This window comes from Vicugna pacos, chromosome X (assembly GCF_048564905.1).
Source record: "Vicugna pacos chromosome X, VicPac4, whole genome shotgun sequence".
Lineage (NCBI taxonomy): Eukaryota > Metazoa > Chordata > Mammalia > Artiodactyla > Camelidae > Vicugna > Vicugna pacos.
In genome coordinates, this window is record NC_133023.1 from 91081155 (window position 1) to 91107034 (window position 25880).

Below are 25880 nucleotides of genomic sequence, written 5' to 3' on the forward strand. Positions count from 1 at the left end.
GCTTTAAAGAGGAACCAATATAAAGTAGAAGAAATCATTTAGGTTTAGGAAATACAATATCAGAGGAAGGTTATGAGCTATTTTCCATTCTCAGTAGCTTTACTTATAAAGGTTGAGGTATTCAGGGTAGAACTTCACTTAGTCCAATCCAACAGGCAGGAAGCATTTTTCTAAGTTTCTACAAAGTCTACAAGGCACATCACAAGACACGTAGCAAGTCATGCTGGTCTTGTGCTTTAGCCTCATCATTCTGCCCAGGAAGCTCTGCTACAATATTGGGTGATAGGGTGTATAGCACTCATGTCTCCACAGGCCCAGAGACATGTCCAGCTCACTGGCATAGCTATCTTTACTGAGGAGGCAATGAAACTCAAGTAAATACCCACCAGATAGGTAGGCTTGATATAACTACAGAGAGCCTTGATGAATAATATTAATGGAGAATATTGTCTTGCAAAGTCATTTCTGAAACGCCTGTGGCCTAGACAAGTCAGTGTTCCAATCAGAGGCTCCCCTCCTCCTATGAAAAAGGCAATTTTGTACTGGCAGGGCTTTCTATTATGGGAGGTGGGGTTGGGACAGTTCAGACAGCCTCTCCCACTCCCTAAAAGGGATACATGTGTAAATGTATTGGAGGAAAGGTAGAGACTAATACTGCTTTTTTGCAATTGGAAGTCATACTGAGCGTTTTTCTCTTAACTTTTATTCTGAATTATTCAAGCTAAACTAAAGATTTCAGAAATTTTAAATTTAGGGTGCTAAACTCCACTCCTCCCTTTGCTCCCTAAGGGCAAAGACCATCTCATCCTGCATTGCCTGTCATAATACCTGAGACAGAGAATGTGCTCAGTAAACGTCTGAATTGAAATGTTGACTTTTGTTTATTGGGCTCAACAACGTGAGGTAGCCCTAGCATTTGTGAATCATTTTGTGCTACAGTAAGATAATACCTCCCTTTTTGGATCCTAATTCTTTCTTTTTTTTTTTTAGCAATTAAAAACATTACTGCCTTTTTATGACTCTACCCATCCATTGGGCTGATATCTTCAGGGATTTCTCCCCAGTTAACTCCCAGATCCCTTTGCCGAGCCAGAACTGATGGCTCAGAGACTTATCAGTTTATGTGAACAGGGGCTGGCTTATTTTCCTCTAAATGCTTTTTATGGTTTTCAAATTGTTACCACACTATCTATGTCACGTGTTCTCATGAAGGACAGAAGGAATAGATTATTATCTTCATTTTACAGGTTATGGAACTGACGTTCACAAAGATTAAATGACTCACTCATTTATAAAAGCAGTTTGTACCAGAGGTCAGAGTGAGAAGAGTTTCCAGTCCTGAACTGACCACTTACTAGCTGTGTAATTTTGTGTACATCACTTAATATTTCTGTGTCTCAGTTTCGTTACACGTGTAACACGGACATTATACCTACTTATTATTCCTTATGGAGTTGTTAATGATAAACTGAAGTAATACTATTTATCATTTATATAGCATTTACATTTTCAAATGGTCTACATATCTCTCGTCTCATTTAATCCAGGTGAAGAAATAGAGATTAGAAAGGCTGACTAACTTGCTCAAAGTTATGCAGCTACACACTGTCAGAGCTGAGATTTGGATTTATGTTGACACCAAGTCCAGGGTTCTTTCCACTACACTGCAGCTATTGGGAGGCTCATGTAGGTGAAATAACCTATGTGAAAATGTTTTGTAATAATATGTAAATGCCTTACAAATGCTATTTAAATGTTGAGGAATACGACAACCTGGGTTGATAAATATAACGACATTACTACCAGACTGGCAAAGTGAAACTCAGAAACGAAGTTGAAAAATTTGCTGCATATATAGATTGAAAGGGTCAGACAATACTATAGAGCTACAGTCATCAAGACAGCATGGTATTGGTACCAAAACAGACATATAGACCAATGGAACAGAATAGAGAGCCCAGAAATGAACCCACAAACTTTTGGTCAACTCATCTTCGACAAAGGAGGCAAGAATATACAATGGAATAAAGACAGTCTCTTCAGCAAATGGTGCTGGGAAAACTGGACAGCAGCATGTAAACCAATGAAGCTAGAACACTCCCTTACACCATATACAAAAATCAACTCAAAATGGATCAAAGACTTAAACATAAGACAAGATACAATAAACCTCCTAGAGGAAAACATAGGCAAAACATTATCTGACATACATTTCAAAAATTTTCTCCTAGAAGAAATAAAAGCAAGAATAAACAAATGGGACCTAATGAAACTTACAAGCTTCTGCACAGCAAAGGAAACCATAAGTAAAACAAAAAGACAACCTACGGAATGGGAGAAAAGTTTTGCAAATGAAACCGACAAAGGCTTGATCTCCAGAATATATAAGAAGCTCATACGACTTAATAAGAAACAACCAAACAACCCAATCCAAAAATGGGCAGAAGACCTAAACAAGCAATTCTCCAAGGAAGACATACAAATGATCAATAGGCACATGAAAAAATGCTCAATATCACTAATTATCAGAGAAATGCAAATGAAAACTACAATGAGGTATCACCTCACACCAGTTAGAACGGCCATCATTCAAAAATCCACAAATGACAAATGCTGGAGAGGCTGCGGAGAAAGGGGAACCCTCCTACACCGCTGGTGGGAATGCAGTTTGGTGCAGCCACTATGGAAAACAGTGTGGAGATTCCTCAAAAGACTAGGCATAGACTTACCGTATGACCCAGGAATCCCACTCCTGGGCTTGTATCCAGAAGGAACCCTACTTCAGGATGACACCTGCACCCCAATGTTCATAGCAGCACTATTTACAATAGCCAAAACATGGAAACAGCCTAAATGTCCATCGACAGATGACTGGATAAAGAAGAAGTGGTATATTTATACAATGGAATACTACTCAGCCATAAAAACTGACAACATAACGCCATTTGCAGCAACATGGATGCTCCTGGAGACTGTCATTCTAAGTGAAGTAAGCCAGAAAGAGAAAGAAAAATACCAAATGAGATCGCTCATATGTGGAATCTAAAAAACAAAAACAAAAACAAACAAACAAACAAACAAGCATAAACACAAAACAGAAACAGACCCATAGACACAGAATAGAGACTTGTGGTTGCCAGGGGGGCGGAGGGTGGGAAGGGATAGACTGGGATTTCAAAATTGTAGAACAGATAAACAAGATTATACTGTATAGCACAGGGAAATATACACAAAATCTTATGGTAGCTCACAGAGAAAAAAATGTGACAATGAATTTGTGTATGTCCATGTATAACTGAAAAATTGTGCTGAACACTGGAATTTGACACAACAGTGTAAAATGATTATAATTCAATAAAAAATGTTAAAAAAAGAGAAAGTGTCAGGGCTAGCTGGGTAAGGAAACTACCCAAAGGAACAGAAGAACTTGAGGCATCTGTTACAGCATTCCAAAGGCAGATCACTGTAAACAAACCTCCTATTTTGTTTAATCTTGGATTCTGAATCACAACCTAATCTCATCAGATATATTCGAATGTTATGCTAAAAATGTCATTTGAGCACAAGCAGAAAGGTGTGTGTCAATCTTATTTTGAAATCAGAGTCCTCTGTTACCTTTAAAGCCACCACCTATAAAGATGGCTTGAGCAGGTTTGATAAAAGAAGCTCAGAAATTTCAATGCTCTAATGTAACACCAGGCAGCTTTCAGCCTCAACTGTCAAGATGTTCTAATAAATGTAAGACAGCCCTAATATTACTAAGACTAACACACAGGTCAGTAATTATTGTAGTTCCCAAGAAGCTAGTTTAGAGAAGTAAACTCGTAATTATCGCAGCTACATTTTCACTACTAAGATTTCCATCCAGCAGAATGTGTTCAAGACAACACGTGCACATTTATTACCCTTTTGGCAGCAGGTGGTCTGGACACAGTGCCAGGTTATAGAACATGTCTTAGTGTTTCATTAGGGCCTTGTTGTGGCCATGGGGAACTTGGCACTATTTAATTCTTGCTAAACTCCAAATCAATAACTTGTTAAAGAAAGAAACTGTCCCCCCGAGGGGCTACCAGGGTAAAAAGTTACCAACCTCAGCTTGTTTGCACCAAACGCTGATGTTTTTACGCTGGGCTTTTGTGAAGTGGTCCCATGCCTTTTGTTTGGAGGCAGAATGGTACACAGCTACTATCTGCTCAACTGCAGCGTCAGAACAGCAATTGAATCAGCCAGAGATTCATCCAGTGATGGCAAAAAAAAGAGGAGAAAAGAAATAAGAGAAGTGTCAGGCTTGTTGTGTCTCCTTCTATGACACTATTAGACTATGGCTGTGCTCAGAAAAGGCTGTGTTGGGGTACCATGATTTTAAACGGGACTCAAAGGCAGAGATATCAATATACAGAAAGAAAAGGGAAGTCCGGAAGGTTTGGGGTGAAATGGTGACCAAAGTTTTAATACAGGCACTCTGTATTCATTCAGGCAGGAGAGGCAGGTGTCATGGTGAATATGAGTTAGTACTACTGACCCTGCACAGCATGACAGCAAGTGGCGAACTGTACCAGCTCCTTTTGACCACTGGTGTCTTTCATAGACTAGCCTTACAGAATGAGCCAGGATGCTTCACGTCAACAGAATTGTCCTTTTACTATTCTGAGATATGTTTAACCAGAAAGCATCAAATCAAAACCTAAGATGGATGAGATCTATTTTAAGTCTACCTAGATAGGCTCGGTGACTGGAGAAATACAAGTGTATTTCTGGGTGTTCATGGTAAGAAAATTCAAAAGTGTTATTTCTTTATTTACAGCCCCATTTGTCCCCTGTCTACTAATGATTTAAGGATTTATATTCCCAGGATTTTTGCTACTCTCTTTTTCTATTTATTCTGAAGTCCTAAAAACATATGCTTTCTCCTCCTGGATTCTACGCCCATAGAAACTTTCAAAATAAAAATGGAAAAATGAAATAACTCCTCCTTAATCCCAATTACGTATTAGTCAAGTATGGGAAGTCAAGTATGGGAAGTCAAATGTGGGAAGAGTGGGCCATAATTGTTTAAAAGCAAAATCATAAAACTGTACCCTTATTCTTAATGTGAATACAGTTTCTTTCTCAAAAGATAAGAGGACATAGTTTTACAATGTGGTGAACTAAAACCATTATTTGAGCATTTTTATAATCTGTCTCATTTAAGAGACCTTGTATAGGTTTGGAGTGGTACTACTCTTTGAAAATGGCCACTTCAGTGGCTTCCCATTCCATACCAGTGTCTATGGACATCCAGAAAAGGAAATGTGGAAGAAAGAAAAACAAAAACAAAAGGTATAAGTAGCAACTTTAGCCTTTACTCAATTACCTTGGGAAATAGAATCACATTTCTCACTAAAATGGAGTACCTAAAAAGCATATTATGCAATAATAATGATTCAAATCTGAAGCAAAGAAGCTTAGGCATCCTGATGCTACATACTTAAAAAAAGTTTTAGAGGAGGTAATTAGGTTTATTTATTTATTTTATTTCTATTTTTAATGGAGGTACTGGGGATTGAATGCAGGACCTTGTGTTTGCTAAGCACGCATTCTACCACTGAGCTATACTCTCCCCCAACCCCGGCCCTGTTGTACATTCTAACTTCAGCACTGTATCTTGAATTTTCCACTGAGGCTGGGGGTTGCTCATAACTTACTTTCAGAACAAGCAAAAGTAAAAGCACAAGATAGTGGTCTAAGTGGCAGTGTTGGTAAGGAGCTGAAGTAGATATACCAGAGAAAATGAACATAGGAGGTGCCCACATGAGCCATGAAAATGGAACTCGGGCATTTGGCAATATTAGAGCACAAGGCAGTGATGAAGAGGGCATTGCTCCTTGACACAGGATGGGTCTGGAGGCCTGGCTCTTGTGTAGAGACAGTGGTGACTAAGTGAAGTGCCCTCTCACCCTTACAGCAGAACTGTGACTTCCACTCACATTGAATGAGAATTCCAGAAAGAGCCTGCTTGAACTTCTCCTTTGCTTCTTCCATGTCTTTCTCGTGAGCAGCTTTCTCATTCACCAGGCGGCGGACGTGGCTGTTGGCTGACTGGATCATGGAGTAGAAGTTGTTGGCGCTGCGACGGTTCACCTCTCCTCGTTCAATCCAGGTGAGCAAGGTCTGTACAGCTTCTGAGAATTTGGAATCATCTTTAAAAAAAGAGAATTCATTTTTAGAATCATCAAAAGTAACCAAATCTTGAACTCTTTTCCTAACATGCTGGCAAGGAGGTCGCCCTAGCTTTTTGGCAATGGTTGTAAAATGAATTGCTGAGGGTGAGGAACCATGCATGCACACGTGTGTGCACACAGGAAGCAGGTAAGCAGGTAGACTGAAAAAAACGAAAGACTCAAAAAGTAGTCAGGTTGGTTGTAGTCTAAGAAAATTTTCAGAAAAAGATTGTTTCTTCTTTTTTTAAACAAATTTTTCTTTACTGATACAGTTTTCCCATATTGCAGATTTCTTAACCTCTGATTGTACATGTGTGCATTGTGTAATGTATGAATTAGTGGTGAAAGAACTTCAGAATTCTACAATCTTATTTTTTTAATAAGAAAAAGTAACCTTGAGTCTTGAGTTCAGCTTGAATTTGACAGTAACTTTATCCTGGATCCACGGAATTACAATGTTGGAAGGAGCCTTAAGAAAAAGTTAAATGTCAATTCTTTAGGTATAAACATTTACATTTTTGACCTTTTGTAACATCACTCCTGCATTCAATACACAGCCACAGGCTTTCCACACAGTCCCAGTCACAATCTATTTTGATGTAATTCATTCTATTTCTACATTTCTCCACATCCTGTTTCTCTTGCCTGAGGAGACTTCCTTGTAGATTTGTACAGCTAGTTAGGAGTTATTCTCTGATGCTGAAATCCTAGCACAACTCTTCCAAAACTTCTGGTTCTGCTTTTTGAGATAGCCACTTATATATCTGCTGTTAAAGACTCCTGAGAGGGAGAGTCCATTAGCATCCCATTGAAGGCCCATTGTAGGGCTCCACATCCCTCTCTAGTCAGAAACCTTTATGACCAGTGGAAACATCTCTCACTGTAATTTGAACTTCTTGCTTCTTGCCTTTTTTTAGTGCGGACATATAATGAGAGGTCAGCCTCAACATTATAGCAGATTTTCATTTTACTATTTTCATACAGTCTTTACATTGATGCTCACTTAAAAATTGTTACTGATGTCTGGTTCATTTATTGATGCTCACTTTTTGCTTAAGGTCCACACAATCAGAAAATTTATTAAAAAAAATCAAACCAACTTGTTTGGTGTCGTGTGAACAAGTAAGCCTTGGACCTGGCATCTTACCAATGCTTTCAGCCTTTCCAGCTTTGAAAAATCTACCATTATTTCTGTGTCTCTATTTTGGACTCTGTGTTTTCTGCTTTTCTCTTACATGAAAACAAAATCAGTCCAAACAAAGAATTTCTTAAATGTGTGAATCCCTTAGGCTATATGGTGTAAACAAGTTTGGCGAATGAGAACTATTTGCGAAGTGGAATTAGCAGCATCTTGCTGAGTCTAGAGCACAAGAAGCAGGGAGAATTCATACCTTTAGAACTGGGTTGGTGTCATCAATAAGATCAATGGGACACCAGCATTCTTTCAATAAAATCAACCATACTCAGAGAATGAAAAAAACTGGATTTGAGCTACTAACACAGGAGACCAGGCAGGGCAATTAAGGTTAAATTAGTAAAATGGCTCTGAGAGTCAAGCAAGGGGAACAGGAATTAAAACTTAAAGGGAAAGAAGTCTGATTTAGCAATGTCTGAAAGTCTCTGTTGGTACTATGTGAAATAAGTTGGCCATTTTGTGATTAAACTAGTCCTCTTTTAGTTGGTGGTAGCTAAGTCTTTGAGTAATCTATGAAGAATGTACACTGCAACTACTCTGGCCCTCCACTTTCTCATCTATAAAATGGGATTTTATCATAGTTTTCCAGGGTCACATCAAGTTTTATCATTCTGATTTATTCTGATTTAGCATTCAGAACTAACTTGCTATCCATAACAAAAGTTGGTGGTGGTGGGGTAGCACTTACAGGTCCCAAGTTATGGATCACAGTTGATCTGATGTGTTAAAGTGGGAAAAACTTGTTTCTTCCTAGTTATATGATGTATGGTGAGAAAAAGTGTCATCACTTGAGACAGTGAAGGATCAGAGACATAGGTAGGAGGGACAAATTTTTTGTTTCTTAAATTACTAGGTACACCTCTATCTGCAAGGCTTCAACACAAGAACTGCTAAGAATCTACCAGTGGGAAATTCAGGGATAACTGCCAACAATACAAATATATTTATTAAATTTCCCCCCAAAAAAGGAGTTCTTCTAATCACAAAGCTCGAATGTTTTGTATACCTTTTAGTTTTTCAGCAACAACGCTGCATTCATGATCTGAATAGTGGACCACTGTGGGTGGGGATGGTGGGCGCAACCTTTCTTCTTCCATCCTTCTACGGTGGCGCTCCTCTCTTGCTAGCATACGCTGTTTGCATTCCCACTCGTACAGGTCATCTCGAGCCTGTGCAAAATCAACGTGGAGCCGGCCTGTGTCCTTTTTATCAGTGCTAGAGCCCAGGCGAATTCGGTAACCTAAGTGCATAAGAGGGAGAGAGAAGAGTAAAAGAGCAGCCCAGTGAGTGAGTAGTGGTACCTACCTTTCCAAGTTCCATGCTTCAGATGTGGTTGCAGTAGTTTCAAATGACCACATAACCCCAAATTCTCTCCCCACTACTAACAAGGTGAACCATCAAAACACTTGGATTAGAGTCTCATCTTGGATAATAGTGTATTATTCTATGGTTTGGGTCAGTCTTATTTGTTGGAGTTCCATACCTCCATCTGCCGCCTCACCTCTGGCACAGGGAGGCTCTATGGATAATGGTATCAAGAATAAGCTTTATATGGTGCCATAGGCTGGGAAGAATAGAAAAGTTGGCCTCAAACTGTGGTGTCTTTGGATAACTTCAAAAGTGTCATTCAAATCACCACTCAGAATTTTGATAAAATGTAAATGTATCAGCTAGACATTTCAACCCCCAAATTGCTTCCTAGGTGTATTTGGTGACTCTGAACCATTTTGGGGAGGGGCAGAAACAGATATGATGGGGAGTGGTATGTGATCCAGGTGACATAATTTGAGATCCTTAAAAACAGAGGTAGTGTGCTTGTAGTATAGTGGTATAGGACTAGGATTTAAAAATCCAGGATTCAAGTCCACCTTTTGTGCCAGCTATAGTACCCAAGTTAAATTTTTCAACAACAACCAAAAAAAAGTTAAGTTTTTAATTAACTTTTTAAGTTTAAAAAGCTGAGCTAGCTGCTTCCATACACATTTTAAAGACATTGGATATTAGGCAATGAAGATAAAAATTACTAAGAGACAAAAAACAAATGAAATGACCCCTATGATTTCCCCATCTTATTGCTTGGAGTTTCCAGGCCTTAGCACAGGGAGGGGAACTCAGGCAAAGCCTGGCGATCTCCCTGAGTTGAGGAGATTGAACTGGGAATCCAGGGAGACTGCGGAATACACAGTTTGTATGGCACAGTACTGGAAAGAAGAAAGCTACACAGAGAAAGAACTTCAGAGATCTGCAGAGGGCCATCCTCTATTATGAAGCTGATGTCTATGTGTGTGTATGGAAACTATCTGAGCATTAGAGGTAACAATCCCTGGAGTTCACATAGGACTGAAAATAGTTCCTTTTCACATTAGCCAGAGGAGAAAATCTAATAATTCACAGAGTATTGGATAGAGTAATCAGAAGAGTTTTGCCTTAGTGATGGAAAATTAGCCCTAGTTGGATTAAATTGGCCCTGCTGTGGTTCTGCTGAACAAAACTTATAAAAAACAAGACCTAAAAAGATAAAAATTTTTTCAGGTTACTTAACTATATCCCAGAGCAAAGCTCAAGAATACTTATAGGAATGAAAAATATTTGTCACATTCACAATGTCTGGTATCCAATAAAAAATTACCCAATATGCAAAGATACATGCAAATCATAATAAAGATAAAAATCAATCAACAAAACAGACCTAGAAGTGAGACACATAATCTAATTAATACATAAGGACATAAAAACAACTATTATAATCGGGTTTTATATGTTTAAGAAGCTAGAGAAAAGATTGAATATATTAAGTAGAAACAGAAAAAACATTAAAAAAAAGAATGACAGTCAATCTTTTAGAGATTTAAACTACAATGTCTGAGTTGAAAAAAATCACTGGACAGGTCCATTCACAAATTAGACATTGCAGAAGAAAATATTAATGAACTTGAAGACATAACAATCAAAACAATTCAAATTAAAATACAGAAAGAAAAAAACTGAAAAAAAAATGAACAGAGTACCAGTGAGCTGTGGGATAACTTCAAGGGACCATATATATGCCTAATTGGAGCCCTGATTGCAGACAGGGCAGGGAACAGAAAAAAATATTTGAAGAAATAAGGGAGGAAAAATTTCCAAATTTGAGGAAAACTCAGAGACCTAAGAATTTCAATGAATCCCACGCACAGGAAACATGAAGAAAATTACACCAAGGCATATCATAAATTTCTCAGCACCAGCAATAAAGAGACTATCTTAAAAGCTGCCATAGACAAAAGACACACTTTATGTACAGAGAAACCAAAAAGATAAGGATAACATCATATTTCTTGTTGGAAACAATGCAAACAAGAAGACAGAGAGAGAGGAAGAATACATTTCATAAGCAACCTTTGCTAGGGCTTACAGTTTACAATGCACTTCCACACCCACTCAACTAATTTGATCATCTGAGCCATCAGAAAAATGGAGCTATTAATGATTACCTTGACTACTCTCTCAGGATTGAGGAGAGAATCAAATGAGAGGACAATATGAAACCTCTGCATAAACACACACAAGATACTATGAAGCTACGAGGTGGTGCACTGTGCATAATGCCAGCTCCCAAAGATGGTCAAGCTTCAGTAGAAAAAAATGATTATTTCCACATTCCTATCTCCTTTTCTAAGGGGTTTTTGTTTGTTTTAACCTCTTTCTTTTACAATATGGGAGAACAGCCATCCAATTCAGGATATTTCTAGCACCTGTAAACTTCCAGGGAGCAGGTTCAAATTTAAAGGGAAAAATTAGTTGTTTTCACATCACTGATTGCAATCTCCTTTCCTTTGGCAGCTATGAGAATGTTTCCAGGAGGAGGCTGTTACCAGGGAGCTGATTTCAATGATGTTTAGATGGATGCCTTCTAAGCAGCATGTCGTCTTTTATGTACAACTGTTACAGGGCTTTTCAAGACCTTTAAGTTCATATTAAAACAGTCTATTGTGGAATTCTCTGTTATCATTGCTAAGGGTTATTAAACCTTCAGTAGTTATATTTTACAGCACTTACCAAATGTAAAAAGAGTATTCTTCATCTGCCTCCTCCCCTTTCCCATGTACAGCCTACTTTTTCAAACACTCATTACCTTTTCTTTGGCCTATTGCAACAGGTGTCTAACTGACCTCCTCTCCTCTTACCCATTTTTATACAGGGCTGTCAGATTAATCTTTCAGAAACAGTCATTTTCCTTGTTCAAAAATTTCTTCAACAATTCCTTATTATCTGAGGAGTAAAGACTCAACTGTTAAGCCTTTCAAACTGTGCTGACAACCTATGTCTTCCCTCCTTCTTTCATGTCTACTTAGTACACAAACCATTACTCATTGTTTCCTTGAATGTTCTTCAAAACTTACCACCTGTGTATCTTTGCTCATATTGTATACATGCCCCATTGTCCACATTCAAATGCTTTCTCTTTGCCAAAGACTTGCTCCAAATGCTACCTTTTTTGATACCCCTAGTCAGGAGCCAGAAATTTTCAATCTCTCTCTGTTTCACTCCTCCTCCCTCTGTATCCTCTGAACTTTCATAACACTTTACTCATGCTTCTTGTACAGCACACGTAACTTTCAATGCCATTATTACTAGCACTGAGTGTGTCTTATCAGTGTCTTGAACAATGCCTGGTACTCAGTGTTTCTTTAATAAATGATGACTGCATACTAACCCTAAGTTCATTAAGGGGCAGAACTAGGTTTTACTCATTTTCTACTGTGTACAACATTTAGCACAATAGTTTATACAAAGGAGATGTCCAACAAGCATCTGTTACATGAATGAAGATTCTGTCACCATAAAATGTCTAGCACTTGGACCCAATTCTTCCAAACTAGTAGCCCTAAGGAAAGGAAATAGCTAACTGTTCTATGTCCTTTCCAATTACTCTGTCTTATGCCTTCAGGCTTATTTATTCACTGCTCCATAAAGAACAATAACAATTCAAAATAAGCAAAGGATCAGCCATGAAACTTTATCTTGAAACCACCCTAAAAAGCAAAGGGCTTTACTTCATAATATTTAACAGAAATCATTCCAATTATAATTTCTTGCCTCAGTCTCCCAAAATTTGAACTTTTACCATAAACAAGAAACTTTATGCAGAGTAATTTTTACCGTCTCCACTCCAACTACCATAGTATATAAGCCACTATCACTCTGGGTTAGACCAATGCTATGATTAGCTAACTAAACACCAGTGACCACACTGGCCCATACCCTTCAGTACATCTTTACCCGGAAGTGATATTTCTAAAATGTATATCAGATCATGTCACTTTACTCCTTAAAATCCTCCAATGACTTCCCATTATATCCATAATAATAAACTCATCACTACAGGCATATCTCAGAGACATTGTGGGTTCAGTTTCACACCACCAAAATAAAGTGAATATTGCAATAAAGCAAATCACACCAGTTTTTTTTGGTTTCCCAGTGCATATAAAGTTATGTTTACAGTGTACTGTAGTCTATGAAGTGTGCAATAGCATTGTGTCTAAAAAATTAACCACCTTAGTTAAAAATATTTTATTGCTAAAAAATGCTAACCATCATCTGAGCCTTCAGTGACTTATAATCTTTTTGCTGGTGGAGGGTCTAGCCTTAATGTTGATGGCTGCTGACTGATCAGGGTGGTGGTTGCTGAAGGTTGGGGTGGCTGTGGCAATTTCTTAAAATTCGAAGACAACAATAAAGTTTGCTGTATCAATTGATTCATCCTTTGATGAATGATTTCTCTGTAGCATGCAACATGATTTGATAACGTTTTACCTATAGTAGAACTTCTTTCAAAATTGGAGTGAATCCTCTTAAACTCTGCTGCTGTCATAACAACTAAATTTATATAATATTCTAAATCCTTTGTTGTCATTTCAACAATCTTCATAGTATCTTTACCAGGAGTAGATTCCATCTCAAGAAACCATATTCTCTGCTCATCTGTAAGAAGCAACTTCTCAAACGTTAGAGCTTTATCATGAGATTGCATCAATTCAGTCACATCTTCAGGCTCCACTTCTCATTCTAGTTCTGTTGTTATTTCCACCACATCTGCAGTTACTTCTTCCACCAAAGTCTTCAAAGTCATCCATGAGGGTTAAAATAAACTTCTTCCAAACTCCTATTAATGTTGATATTTTGAACTCTTCCCATGAACCACTAATGTTCTTAATGGCATCTAAAATGGTAAATCCTTTCCAGGTTTTCAATTGATGTTCCCCAGATCCATCAGAAGAATCACTATCTATGGCAGTTACAACTTTATGAACTGTATTTCTTAAATAATAAGACTTGAAAGTTGAAATGGCTCCTTGACCCATGGGCTGCAGAAAGAATGTTGTGCTAGCAGGTACGAAAATAACATTAATCTCATTGTCCATCTCTATCAGAGCTCTTGAGTGACCAGGTGTATTGTCAATGAGCAATGATATTTTGAAAGGATTCTTTTTTTTCTGAGTAGTAGGCCTCAGAAGTGGGCTTAAATATTCAGTAAACCATGTTGTAAACAGATATTGTGTCATCTAGGCTTTGTTGTTCCATTTATACAGCACAGGCAGAGTAGATTTAGCATAATTCTTAAGGGCCCTAGGATTTTTGGAATGGTAAATGAGCATTGCTTTCAACTGAAAGTCACCAGCTGCGTTAACTCCTAACAAAAGAGGCTGCCAGTCCTTTGAAGCTTTAAGGCCAGGCACTGACTTCTCCAATCTAGCTATAAAAGTCCTAGATGGCATCTTCTTTCAATAGAAGGCTGTTTCATCTACAATGAAAATCTGTTGTGTAGTGTAGCCATCTTCATTAATGATTTTGAGCTATATCTTCTGGATAACTTGCTGAAGCTTCTACATCAGACTTGCTACTCTTATGTTATGGAGATGGCTTTTTTCCTTAAACCTCACAAACCAGTCTCTGCTAGCTTCAGACTTTTCTTCTGCAGCTTCCTCACCGCTCTCAGCCTTCACAGAACTGAAGAGAGTTGGGGTCTTTCTCTGAATTAGGCTTTGGCTTAAGGCGATATTGTGGCCTATCCAGAAAACTAAAACTTATGCCTTATCAGCAATAAGGCTGTTTTACTTTCTGATGATTTGTGTGTTTACTGAAGTAACACTTTCAAATTCTTTTAAGAACTTTTCCTTTGCATTCACAACTTGGCTAACTGTTTGGTGTAAGAAGTCTAGCTTTTGGCCTATCTCAGCTTTTGACATGCCTTCCTTACTAATCTTAATCATTTCTAGCTTTTGATTTAAAGTGAGAGACATGGGAGTCTTCCTTTCGCTTGAACACGTAGAGGCCATTGTAGGGTTATTAATTGGCCTAATTTCAATATTATTGTGTCTCAGGGAATAGGGAGGCCCAAGGAGAGGGAGAGAGATGGGGGTACGACCAGTCAGTGGAGCAGTCAGAATACACACATTTATCAGTTAGTTTTGCCATCTTATATGGGTGCAGTTTGTGGTGCCCCAAAACAACAATACTAACATCAAAGATTACGGCTTACCATAACAAATAGAGTAATAATGAAAAAGTTTGCGATATTGTGAGAATTACCAAAATGTGACACAGAAACATGAAGTGAGCAAATGCTATTGGGAAAATGGCATCAGTAGATGAGCTTGATGTAGGGTGGCCACAAACCTTCAATTAGTAAAAATGAAAATGCAGTATCTGCAAAGCACAATAAAGCAAAGTGAGGTATGCCTGTATAAATTACAAGACCCAACATAATTTGGTATTGTTTACTTCTCAGATTTTCTTTCCCTTCACTGCCTCTCTCCCATTTACTATGCTCCAGTCATACTTACCTTTTCTCTTCTGATTAAATATACCAAGTCCATTTACATCTTAGGGTCTTGGACTTGCTTTTCCTTATGTTGGAATGCATTCCCCCCAGATGTTCAAGTGGCAATCCGCTTCGTATTGTTCAGATCTCAATTCAAATGTCAGAGAAGACTTGCTTTCCTAGCCACCCCAGGTACGTTAACTCTTTTTATCTTCTTCATAACATTTGATTAGCTGATATTAATTTATTTGTTTACATACATATCATATTTTGCCATGTCCAGAATGTAATATGCCTGATGGCAGGAAGTTTGTCTGCCTCAGTCTTTGCTGTATCCTTAGCAACCAAGCATTCTGATTAGCAGTCAATAGATATTTGATAACTAACTGACTTCCATAGTTATTTCTGAGCACCTACTTTTGTGCCAGGTTACATGCTAGATGCTGGGGATTGAAAGTTAAATAAGACACAGTCCTTCCCCTAAGGAGTTCATACTCTGGGAGACAGGTGTGGAAAAAGACAGTTCTCATGTGATGTTATAGGTGTCATGTTAGGAGGAAGCACAAGGTAAGGCGGAAGCACTGAGGAAGGGGTGTTCAAACCAGCCTGGGGCAGAATAGGGAGAGAAGTCAGAGAAAGCTTTCTAGAAGAGGTTATGACTGAGCTGGAGCTTTAGGGTATGAAAATGTGGGTATGGAAAAGGTAATTCTAGTCAGAGGAAAAGGCCTATAACACCATGGGTACATTCTGGGAACTAGAATTAGTTGTGTGGTTAGGACTTGGTATGTGAAGGAAGGATTGGGAGATAATGCTAAGAGGTAAAATGGATTATCAAGGCCTTTAGATGCCACAAGTAAAGAATTTTGGAGTTCTCCCATAGGCAATTGGAAAACTAATATATATATGTATATGTATGACTGAAACATTATGATGTATACCAGAAACTGGCACAACATTGTAAACTGACTATATTTCAATAAAAAAGAAACTACTTGAGAACTTTAAAGGAATACCTTGGGTAGTAACATGCATCTTCCATCTATGAAGGTAAGAGGGGTTGCCGTTAAGCCCCAACTTTAGCTGTCACAGATGCAGATACACTGATCCCCGATGTCTGTGTTGTGCCTGATGGGCACAGTCCTTATGACTGAACACCTACCAGAAAGATAAAGGGCTTTGTCCACCATGTACTCCTCAGCAAAGCGAATGTGACAAAAGTTTTTTTTGCTCTTCCGAATAGCAATGATCTCTCCACACTGCTCAAACACTTCCACGATGATCTGCTCTGTCCCATTTTCAGGCAAGCCGCCCACAAATACCGTTTTGCATCCTGGTGGTCGTTCGCGAGTTGCAGGAGGTGGAAGATCTAAGTGTAAGTGCAAAAGCATTTGAAATTAAAATGTTTGTGTGGAATGGACCTGTTAAAAACTTGACATGTCCCAGAGATAGCCCTACTGTCCCTGTCACACTTTTGCCTAAGAGTGCCAGAAGCATGTGGCCTCCAAGGGGCTCACCTCTGCTCCACAGCAAGTTGGTTTCATGAACCTGAGAATTATTTTATTCAATGGTTTGGTGACCGTGATGTATATATACAGGATAAAGACTCAGACCCATCTGTCCCATCAAAAGTTCTTTAATTTTGTTGTGACAACCCAGCTATACCCAGCTTTTGGTCATTTTTATTAAGATGACAGTGAAGGGAAATTCCACTTGGTTTAAACTTTTATTCTTGGGAATTCTCAGAACCAGGGTCCTTGAGAGAATGATTTGTTTAATTCAGTTTGTAGTTACCGTATTCTCTCTGTTCTTGTTTACTGAGAGAATGGCTTCAGGATAATTTGACAGTGATGGGATGAACATTTATAAAAATGTTTATAGCTATCAGAATGATTTGGTTGACAAAATCAGCCAGAATACAGACCACCTCTTTTAGGTTTTTTGTTTTTTGATACCAGTGAGCTCCTCTTCAAATTCTTTGCTGGAGAGGTGAAGTCCAGAAGCTGATTAAGTGTCATTTAGAAGGAAGTATGAAAGACAGCAGAGAAAGTAAGCTTGTCTGGGAAATCATTAAAGTGAGATAAATTTGGCTGTACAGAGTTATTTAAAAAACTACTTAATGAGACGATTCTCTTTTTGCTTAAAAAATATGCTTTCTATCACTTATCTTATACATAAAGCCTTTCGTATCTGCCAGCTCTTTGTTGCTATTTATATGCATCAAAGTATTTTCCAAGCAAAATCCTACAGTTCATAGCCCAACAAAACAAAGCATGATGGTCAAGGGTTTTTCTAGTGTTGGTTTTGTATCTGCAAGGATTTATTTTGTGTAATCCATTCTTTCCATTCAGCTCTTAACAATAATTCTCCCAGCTCAAGATTTGGAGAGCTCACCAACCAGTGATTACAGCTCACATGCAAAATTAAATGAGTCTCAATTGTAGATTAGGCCAAGGCCCCCACCTGACTCTTATCCAAGTTGGCACACAGATGATTTGAGAGCTTCCTTGGCTATCAGCACCTCAAGCTTCCTCACTTTGCTACTGCTATCTATTTAATGAGCGTGGGTCAGAATAATCAAGTTCTCATGATATCTTCTTTCCCTCTATTTAGGCAATAAAAGAGGTATTCAGAGAACTTACGAAATTTCTGTTAATATTTTTAATGTCTATAATTTCAAGAACTCACTGTATTGGGTTTTTTGTTCCACAGGAGAAGTTTAAAGGGAAAAAGAAGATAACCTAGTGAGCAGGAATCTGAAATATCTTAGTCATGGACACTGGAGAGGTTATAATTTTAGCCAAAAAGGGAAAAATGAAGTCCAGAATCTCTTGAGACTTATGCTCTGAGTTTTTAAGATCTGGAAAGAATTCTAAACATCATACTTTCAGTGACTCTCAACTCTGGCAGCACATTAGAATCAACTTTGGAGTCAAACAAACAATGCCTGGGTACCACTCAAATGAGTCTGATTTAATTAGTCTGGACAGACTGCACATGCACATTTTTCAAAGCTCCTCAGGCAACTGTAATGTGTAGCTAGGGTTAAAAACCACTGACTTGGCCTAAATTTCTAATATTACAGAAGAAAAACCTTACCTGAGTGAAGTTGAGTGACTTATTCAAGGTCACCAAATTAGATGAAAAGAGAAGGAACATGAACTTGGAGCAGTTAAACCTGAATTTAAACTTTAATTACTCACTGTTTGTATGACCTTGGGAAAATTACATAACCTCTGAGAACCTCATTTTTTCATCTTAAAATAGGGATACTGTCCTCTAACTTACAAGAGTTGTTGTAGGATAATTGATAATCTACTGTCTATACTGTATGTTATACAATGCCTACGCTAGATAGGTTCCTAATAAATTGTAGTTATTATAGCATTATTATTATTTACTATTATAGATCCCAGGTTTCCTAATTACCAATCTGAGGCTTTCTAAAGCCCTACCACAAGTCTGAAGTTGAGTAGCACCTAAGACCTGGACTTCCAAACTCTCAGCTCATTGTTTTATCTAGATCTTTAGATAAGGCTGGATTTGGGAAGAACTCACTCTTATTAGTAGAGATACTGTTACCGAACCGAACTTGGTTCTGCTTGCCCATCCCTCCACTCCCAACAGGAAAGCCAATCTACTGACACTAGGTTGTGCTGAAGGAAAGTACAGCATTTATTGCAAGTGCCAAGCAAGTAGAATGGGCAGCTTATGCTCAAAAGACCTGGCTTTCACAGAAGGGTTTTTTAAGGCAACATTTGTGGTGAGGGCTGCAGGGTACAAGACTTTCTGATTTTCCTTTTTTCTGTATTCTATCACTTTTCCAATTAGTAGCTGCTTGTGCCTGCTCTTTGGAACTTAGGGAAGGCCTAGGAGACCAAAGCCTTTTTCTACAAAACAAAACAGGGGACATGGAGGGGCTTTTGTACCCTGGTAGGCTCTGCAGGGTCCTGCTCGGTTTCAGAATCTACAGCTGTGAAGACACATATAATTTTGACCATGGAACATAACCTAGTCATTAACTATATAGGTAAAGAATTTTCAAGAACATCCATTTAGCTAGAGCCATGTTTTCAAATCTAAGAATTTGGAATAAAATTCTGTCTTAGAATCATTCTGAAGTTTACTGTTTAAACAATTCCAGTGGTAAAGAATCTTTCTGTGAAGCAAATATTCACCTTTTTATATTATTTGAGTTAGCTTAGTTAGGTCTACCTTTAGGTCCATTGAGAAACTCTAAGGAATGTCTGGTTACAAGTGCAGTTGCATATAACACTGACAATACAAAGGCTCTTTCCCTTGACTCAATTTGTGGGATTTAAAAATTCTGTGATGAAATCATTACCCTATTTAGATGCTGTGATTATTCTGTGGTGACTGTCTGCTAATTAAAGAAGCATAAGAGCCACTAAGAGTAGTGTCAAGAATGCTGGGGATTTATTTATTTTCCTTGGGTAAATGTAGAAAGCCTCTTTGATAGCATTTGCTGAGATTTAGGTGTACGCCACCAGCAAGGCAATGGGCTGTATTATCTATCTTCCTTAATGGATAGTACTTGTTCTTTAATTAACAGCTCAAAGCACTTTTTGGTTTGGGCTTGATTTTCTAATCCCACTGAAATACAGTGATCTGGGCACAGCAGTGGTAACTCTGTAGGGGAGAAAATTCAAAGTCCACCTACTAATCAGGTAATGTGCTAAGCTCCTGTAACACCCCAATCACCACTCAGGATGGAGAAAAAGAAACTTCCAAGTAAAAAGATTCAAGATAACTGGGAATATAAAGAAGTCTAATCTCTGGTAATGGAAAAGGAGGAGCTTCTAGCAATTCTAATTACAACTAAGCACCCACTCTGGGGAGCTGTGCTGGGGCAATCAGCATTAAGATCAAAGTCACTGCTGATCTTTGAGAAGTGAGGCATGGAGCAGCATAGAGGCCCTATAAACCACTTGCATGTTGCTTTTCAAAGGAGCATCACAGATCATTCAACTGGTTTGCCAGAATTTACGTACTGCAAGATCTTTGAGTTGATTTTATTAGACAGCCCAAGATTGAAGGTCCCCTAGACAATCAGCAGGGGTTGGATATATTTTAATGTAATCCCAACTCATTGGAAGTAATCAGAAGGCCAGCAAATCTTTATTGATTCTAAATTTATCCACTTTCTCTAATTTTCTTTATAGAACCCAGGCCTAGGGGTCAAAATGAGTTCAGCCTGTTTTGAGATAGTAAAATGAAAAAAATGCTCTTTTTAAATTTTGGCTCCTGGGTGCCTTCCCATGTGCCTGCACACAGAGAGCAGATGACATTTCACCATTTATTCCACGTTCACTGTTATTTCACAGTAGATGAAAAATGCAACCTCTCCATACAGAAGGTCTATCAGCTCAAGTGAAAAATCTTGACAGAATTGGCTTCTCTGGAGAGAGGGTCCTGCCCTCTTCTTATATTACCAACTGAGAACTGTTAATTGGAAATGCAATAAATCTGTGATAGCCACCCTGCGATAAAAAGTAACCGTGTTCCAGAGAGCTTTCTTTTGTCATGTCTCTGACTTCTAGGAATCAGAGGATGTTGCTTCTAGGACAATGGGGTACTCACTTACCATTTATCTTTAGTTCACTGGTGCACAGTCAGCTCCTTTCTAGTTTGATCCATTGGATTTTTAGACCAGAACTGATTTTGCCTAGTCTAGATCAGAAAGGTTAAGTTACTTACCTGGATCTCATAGCTATTTAGTGATGGAGATATGGGATATGAAACCAGGCCTATGTCACTTTGGGACTCTTAATTATTATACCATATTGTAGGAGTCAAAGTCAAAGAGACAATGTGAGAGAGTCAGAGCAGATCATGAAGGTCCTTCTGTGCCATTAAACAGACTTTGGCCTTTATTGTGAGTAACATAGGGTCCATTAAAGGGTTTTGAGTAGAGAAGGGACATGATCTGACTTAGGTTTTTAAAAGGATCTCTCTGCCTGCTTTCTTGAGAATAGACTGTAGGCGCAAGGGTGAAAGAAGAAGAACAATTCAAAGGTTATTGCAATATCTGCAACATTGCAATTGCAGAAAATGTATTATGGTGGATATAAACTGGGTCATAGCAGTAATTATCATGAGACTATTAGAATTCTAGATGTATATTTTAAGGTAGACCTGATAAGAGTTTTCTAGTAGATTAAATATGGTGTTTGAGGGAAATAGAGTAGTTAAAGATTACCTTTAAGTTGTGACTGAGCAATGGAAAGGATGCAGCTGTCATTATCTGAGATGGAGACGGATACTAGTGTAAGTTTGGGGGCTAATAGTAGGAGTTTTGTTTTGGACCTATTAAATTTGAGATATCTACTTGACATCTAAGTAGAGATATTAAATAGGCAGTTGGATATGAGTTTGGGGTTCAGAGGGAAGCTCTGAGCTAAAAACATAATTTAGGGTATCACTGGCATACAGATAGCTTTTTTTTAGCCATGAGATTGTATGAAATCATCAAAGGTATGAAAACAGACACAGAAGAGGTCCAAGGACTGAGCCATGGGGCTCTCCAATCATAAGAAGTCAGGGAAAACAGAAGGTTATCAGCAAAGGAGGCAGAGAAGGAACAACCAGTGTGGAGGGGAAAAAAACCCCAATATTGTGGTGTCCTGGAAGCCAAGTAAAGAAAGTACATCAATGAGTAAGGCGTAATCAACTGTGTCATATATGGCTACTAGATCAATAAGGAAGATAACTGAGAACTGACCACTGGATTTAGTATTGTAAGGCCATTAGTGATCTTAAACAAGGGACATTTAGGGGTGGGGCGAAAGCACAAATGAAGAAGATTTAAGAGATGAGGAGAACTGGAAACAGCTAGTAAAGATTAAGTCTTTTGAGGACTTTTGCTGCTAAGAGGTGTACAGAATGCAAACTTCTCTTTCTCTTTTAAATTTTGAGATGTTAGAATTCCTTAGGGTGCTCTTTGCTTGGTCATCCTCCTCCTTGATGTATGTAATCTCTCTGGTGGTCATTCTAATACCTTCAAATGACCTAATGTTTCAAGAAGGGTGAAGGAGTTATTAGTTCTAAACATGGCAGATAAGCTAATTAAAGATTAAAAACTATCTCTTGGATTTAGCACCTAATATTTTAGTGGAAATGCATTAGAACGAGTAACTACTGTTCTAATTTCAGTACCTTCCACATGGAAGTGTTTGGGAGAAAGTAGGCTTGGAGTTGGGTTGGAGAGGAGAGTAAGATTAGGAAGCAACTGAACTTGACTAAATGGTGGGTAAATGGCAAGTAGAAATGATAGATTGAAGATGGTCACATAATGCTGTAGAGGCAGACAAATTAGGATCACTAAGACACAGCATTGCTCACCACCCAGTTCTACAAGGATTAAGTCATTGGCCTGCAGTCGCTGACCAACAGTGCACCCTGAGAGGAATTAAGGATGAAAAGAAGAATGAGGCCCTATGGGCTTTGGACAAGCAGGCCCCATGAACAGTTAGATGTGTATCTCAGGAAGAATTTTAATGGCCCCAGATTCTTGCAGCTTCCCATACATAAGAAAGCACTAAAATCATTAACTTCAGAGATCTAGTCTTTGTGATTAGCAGTAATCATTTACTAAGATGTATGCTCAACTGCATGTATTTCCTAGCCAAAAATCACAGATGAACTGGCCTCCCCCTACCTGTTTGGAGTAGTTTTACTCAGAGCAAACTGAGTAGCTATCTCTCATGCTCTAGTCCTCAGCAAGACCCTGAATAAAACTAAAACTCACAACTCTTACGTTGTGTGTCTTTCTTTAAGCTGACAAAGCAGACCAGTGAAAGACTTTCAAAGTCCAGGATTTGGACTCTGAATCTGTGGGCAATGGGAGCCCCAGGACTTTTAGAGTTCTGTATGTGAGACCAGCACCTGGATGAAATGTAGGTGTGAGAGAGGGGAAGGAATTAATGGTAAAGATACTTTCTAATGAAGCAACAAGACAGAAGCAGATCACATGGGTGCATAAAGAGACTGTGAGAGTCCCTAAATCGCAGGACCTTATTGCTGAGAAGCCACTGAGTGGAAAAGAATATACCAGAGACAGACAGGAGTAAGTACTAGGGTTTATAGTCAAGGCCTTTTAAGACAGGGTTGGTGGGCTCTGGAGAAGATAAGTCAATCAAACCAAATCCCTACTCTTCCAATCACACCTGCTCTTTCCATCTCACCTTCACAGAGTCTTGGGGCTGTTAACAAAAAATGGCACTTTTGCATGCTCTCAGCAGGGAACTAAGGGAGGCTTCTCTATTAGTGTTTCCCTGCCCAAGTAACCTGAGCCCTCTTTCGACAAAATTCAAGTTCTGAAAAGGAAATAGAATACCAGTTTATGCTGTCAGGAGTGTTATATTTTGAATTCAATTCCAAAGCAAGATTTCTTCCCAGAAGCCACCACATTACAGGCACTAATTGCCCTGTCAGCATTCTTTAATACAAAAATGAAGAACTAAAAGATTGAGCCATGAAGCTAAAATGCTTCCCTCTCCCTATGTGGAACTTCCAACTCAGAATTATGAAGGCATGGCTGTAGGTGGGGAAAGATAAATGTATTTAAAAGGTGTGTTTCTGCTTGTTTTACTAAAGACTATCAAAAGTTAGAGCCTCTTTAAGCCATATATGTCTATATTCATTTAAAGACTGCTCAACAACATGGTCTATGTGTTACACACAGAAGTGTGGGTGCCATTTTTGGTAAATTCAGAGACAGCATCCTGTAAAGTCATCTCTTGCACTCAGCCTAGACATTACAGGTTATGAACCATCCTGTTTGATTACACCTGATTGAGACAATGAAAGCCTAGTGCAGGCTGATTATGCGATAAATGAATGATTAAATCAGCAGGATTCTACCTTTATATAACCAGGAGGTGTTAACCCTGGCAATGCCTAAATTCATGGATTTTTGAAGTGAAAAAAGGTAGTATCAAGTATGCACAACTTTCTCTAAGAAGAAAGGGGAAAAAGTCCATCACCCATTTGTAGGGATAGTGGCACTAAGAGTAAGAGACAATGGTATAACAGTGTTGCTCATTCACCTAAGCACTAAATACAAATCCAGGAATGGCCACTTGAGTTGGCAGGTGAGGCCTAACAGAGCCATCTTATTCTTCATTTCCCAATTCTCCTGTTACATGCTAGCTCTTCTCTCAATCTGGTCCCCTGACATGATAGCCTTCTAGATTTCTTATTGGTCTGGAAGGAAGTATGCTACCAACAACCAAACTCAAAGATCTTCAGAAGGCACTGAGAATATTTTTCATTAGAAAAAGGGGACAAGATAACTTGTCCAACCAACCCTGATTGATTTTAAAATCCTCTTGGTTATGAGCAGACCATGCCAAATAGAATATGCGTCCCTGCCAGGGCTTGATTCCATGATTAACTGATTCCTATGTAAGGTGGGAGATGAAATAGTTGTCTGAAGTCCCACGTCAAAGGTTCATGTTTATCATGATCAGGCAAGTTCATTTGCTCTATGGCCTGAACCACTGAGTGTGTCACTTAACAAACAGCTTTAATCCCTCAGCCCTGTAGTGGTGGATTCCTTAAATAGGCCATCCAGCACCACTAGAACTGTGGGAAAAGCTTTAATGAGGTTTGGGTCATGTGCAGAAATAGCTACTGATCATTTAAAGTAAATAAAACCCCATATAGATCTTGAAAAAAGTTTGACTCAATCATTACTGCTGCTGCATTTTAACTGACAAGTGACCACTGTAGCTTTGCAGATGTTTTTAAGGAAAAACCTATTCATTACTTACAAAGATAGATCCCTATATCATTTCCACATGAACTGCATTGACTCGATGGCTGAAAGGAGTTTGACTCAGTCTTAGTATTCCTCTTTGCCCTCACAGTAAGTTGAAACTCATCTCACTGTCTATCACAACCCATCAACAAATAGCAGTAGTTTGAGTGGTGTGTGAATAGCTGGTAGCAGTGAAGGATTTTTAGCATCAAATGTATATTCTCTTGTGCCTCAGGTAGGCTCAGAACACACTTTATTTCTGCCATCACAGCATCTAGGCCAGTTATGAAAAGGAGAGACTGCAAATGACAATGTTGAGCAGTTTGTGTCAGGTGCCTCCTTCTATACTAATGCACTTGAATTCCTTACCAGACGACATTAGAAATGTTTTATCATTTGTACTGCAACCAACACACAGAAGTCTACTCTTCTGTGCATAAAATTCAGACCTGCTCAGTAAGAGAAAATTTTCCTGTTTTCTAGGTGAGGTTTCTGTACATAGATCTATGAAGCCCTTGGGTATTCTTTTGGAAAAGAAGAAAGTGTTCCTAGATACCAAAAGATTGGGACATGTGTGGAGAAAAAGCAGAATATTACTTGGATTTGGAGGGAAGAGTGTGCAGCTTTTACAGTGTATGATCTCTTTTACTACTGGCATATCTGGTGGAATTGGAGGAGGTACTATTCCCAAGCCAGGCATCATCGGAGTTATTGGTGGAATTCCAGTCATCATTCCAAGAGCAGGATCAAAGTCTAAAAAAGGAGAGGAAAGAGACAGCAATAAATTACACCAGGCAAGGTCATGCAGAGGCAGAATGTTACCTTATAAGCTTCAAACCAAAGGTCTTCCTAAGACAGAGGCAAAATATTTAACAAAACATGTTATTAGCATTACCAGGT

The 25880-nt window shown here is 38.6% G+C and overlaps 1 protein-coding gene across 10 annotated transcripts in view; it reads right to left on the bottom strand.

Annotated features, from left to right (window-relative positions):
* Positions 1 to 25880, bottom strand: part of ENOX2 (ecto-NOX disulfide-thiol exchanger 2) — a 258174-nt gene that overhangs the window by 41453 nt on the left and 190841 nt on the right. For all 10 annotated transcript variants that reach the window (XM_015238923.3, XM_015238922.3, XM_031671327.2 and 7 more), the window contains 5 exons: positions 25578 to 25733; positions 16362 to 16568; positions 8402 to 8635; positions 5967 to 6179; positions 4091 to 4197 (listed from right to left, as the gene is read on the bottom strand). In XM_015238923.3, the coding sequence (XP_015094409.1) occupies positions 4091 to 4197; positions 5967 to 6179; positions 8402 to 8635; positions 16362 to 16568; positions 25578 to 25733 (917 nt within the window). The remainder of the gene's footprint in view (positions 1 to 4090; positions 4198 to 5966; positions 6180 to 8401; positions 8636 to 16361; positions 16569 to 25577; positions 25734 to 25880) is intronic.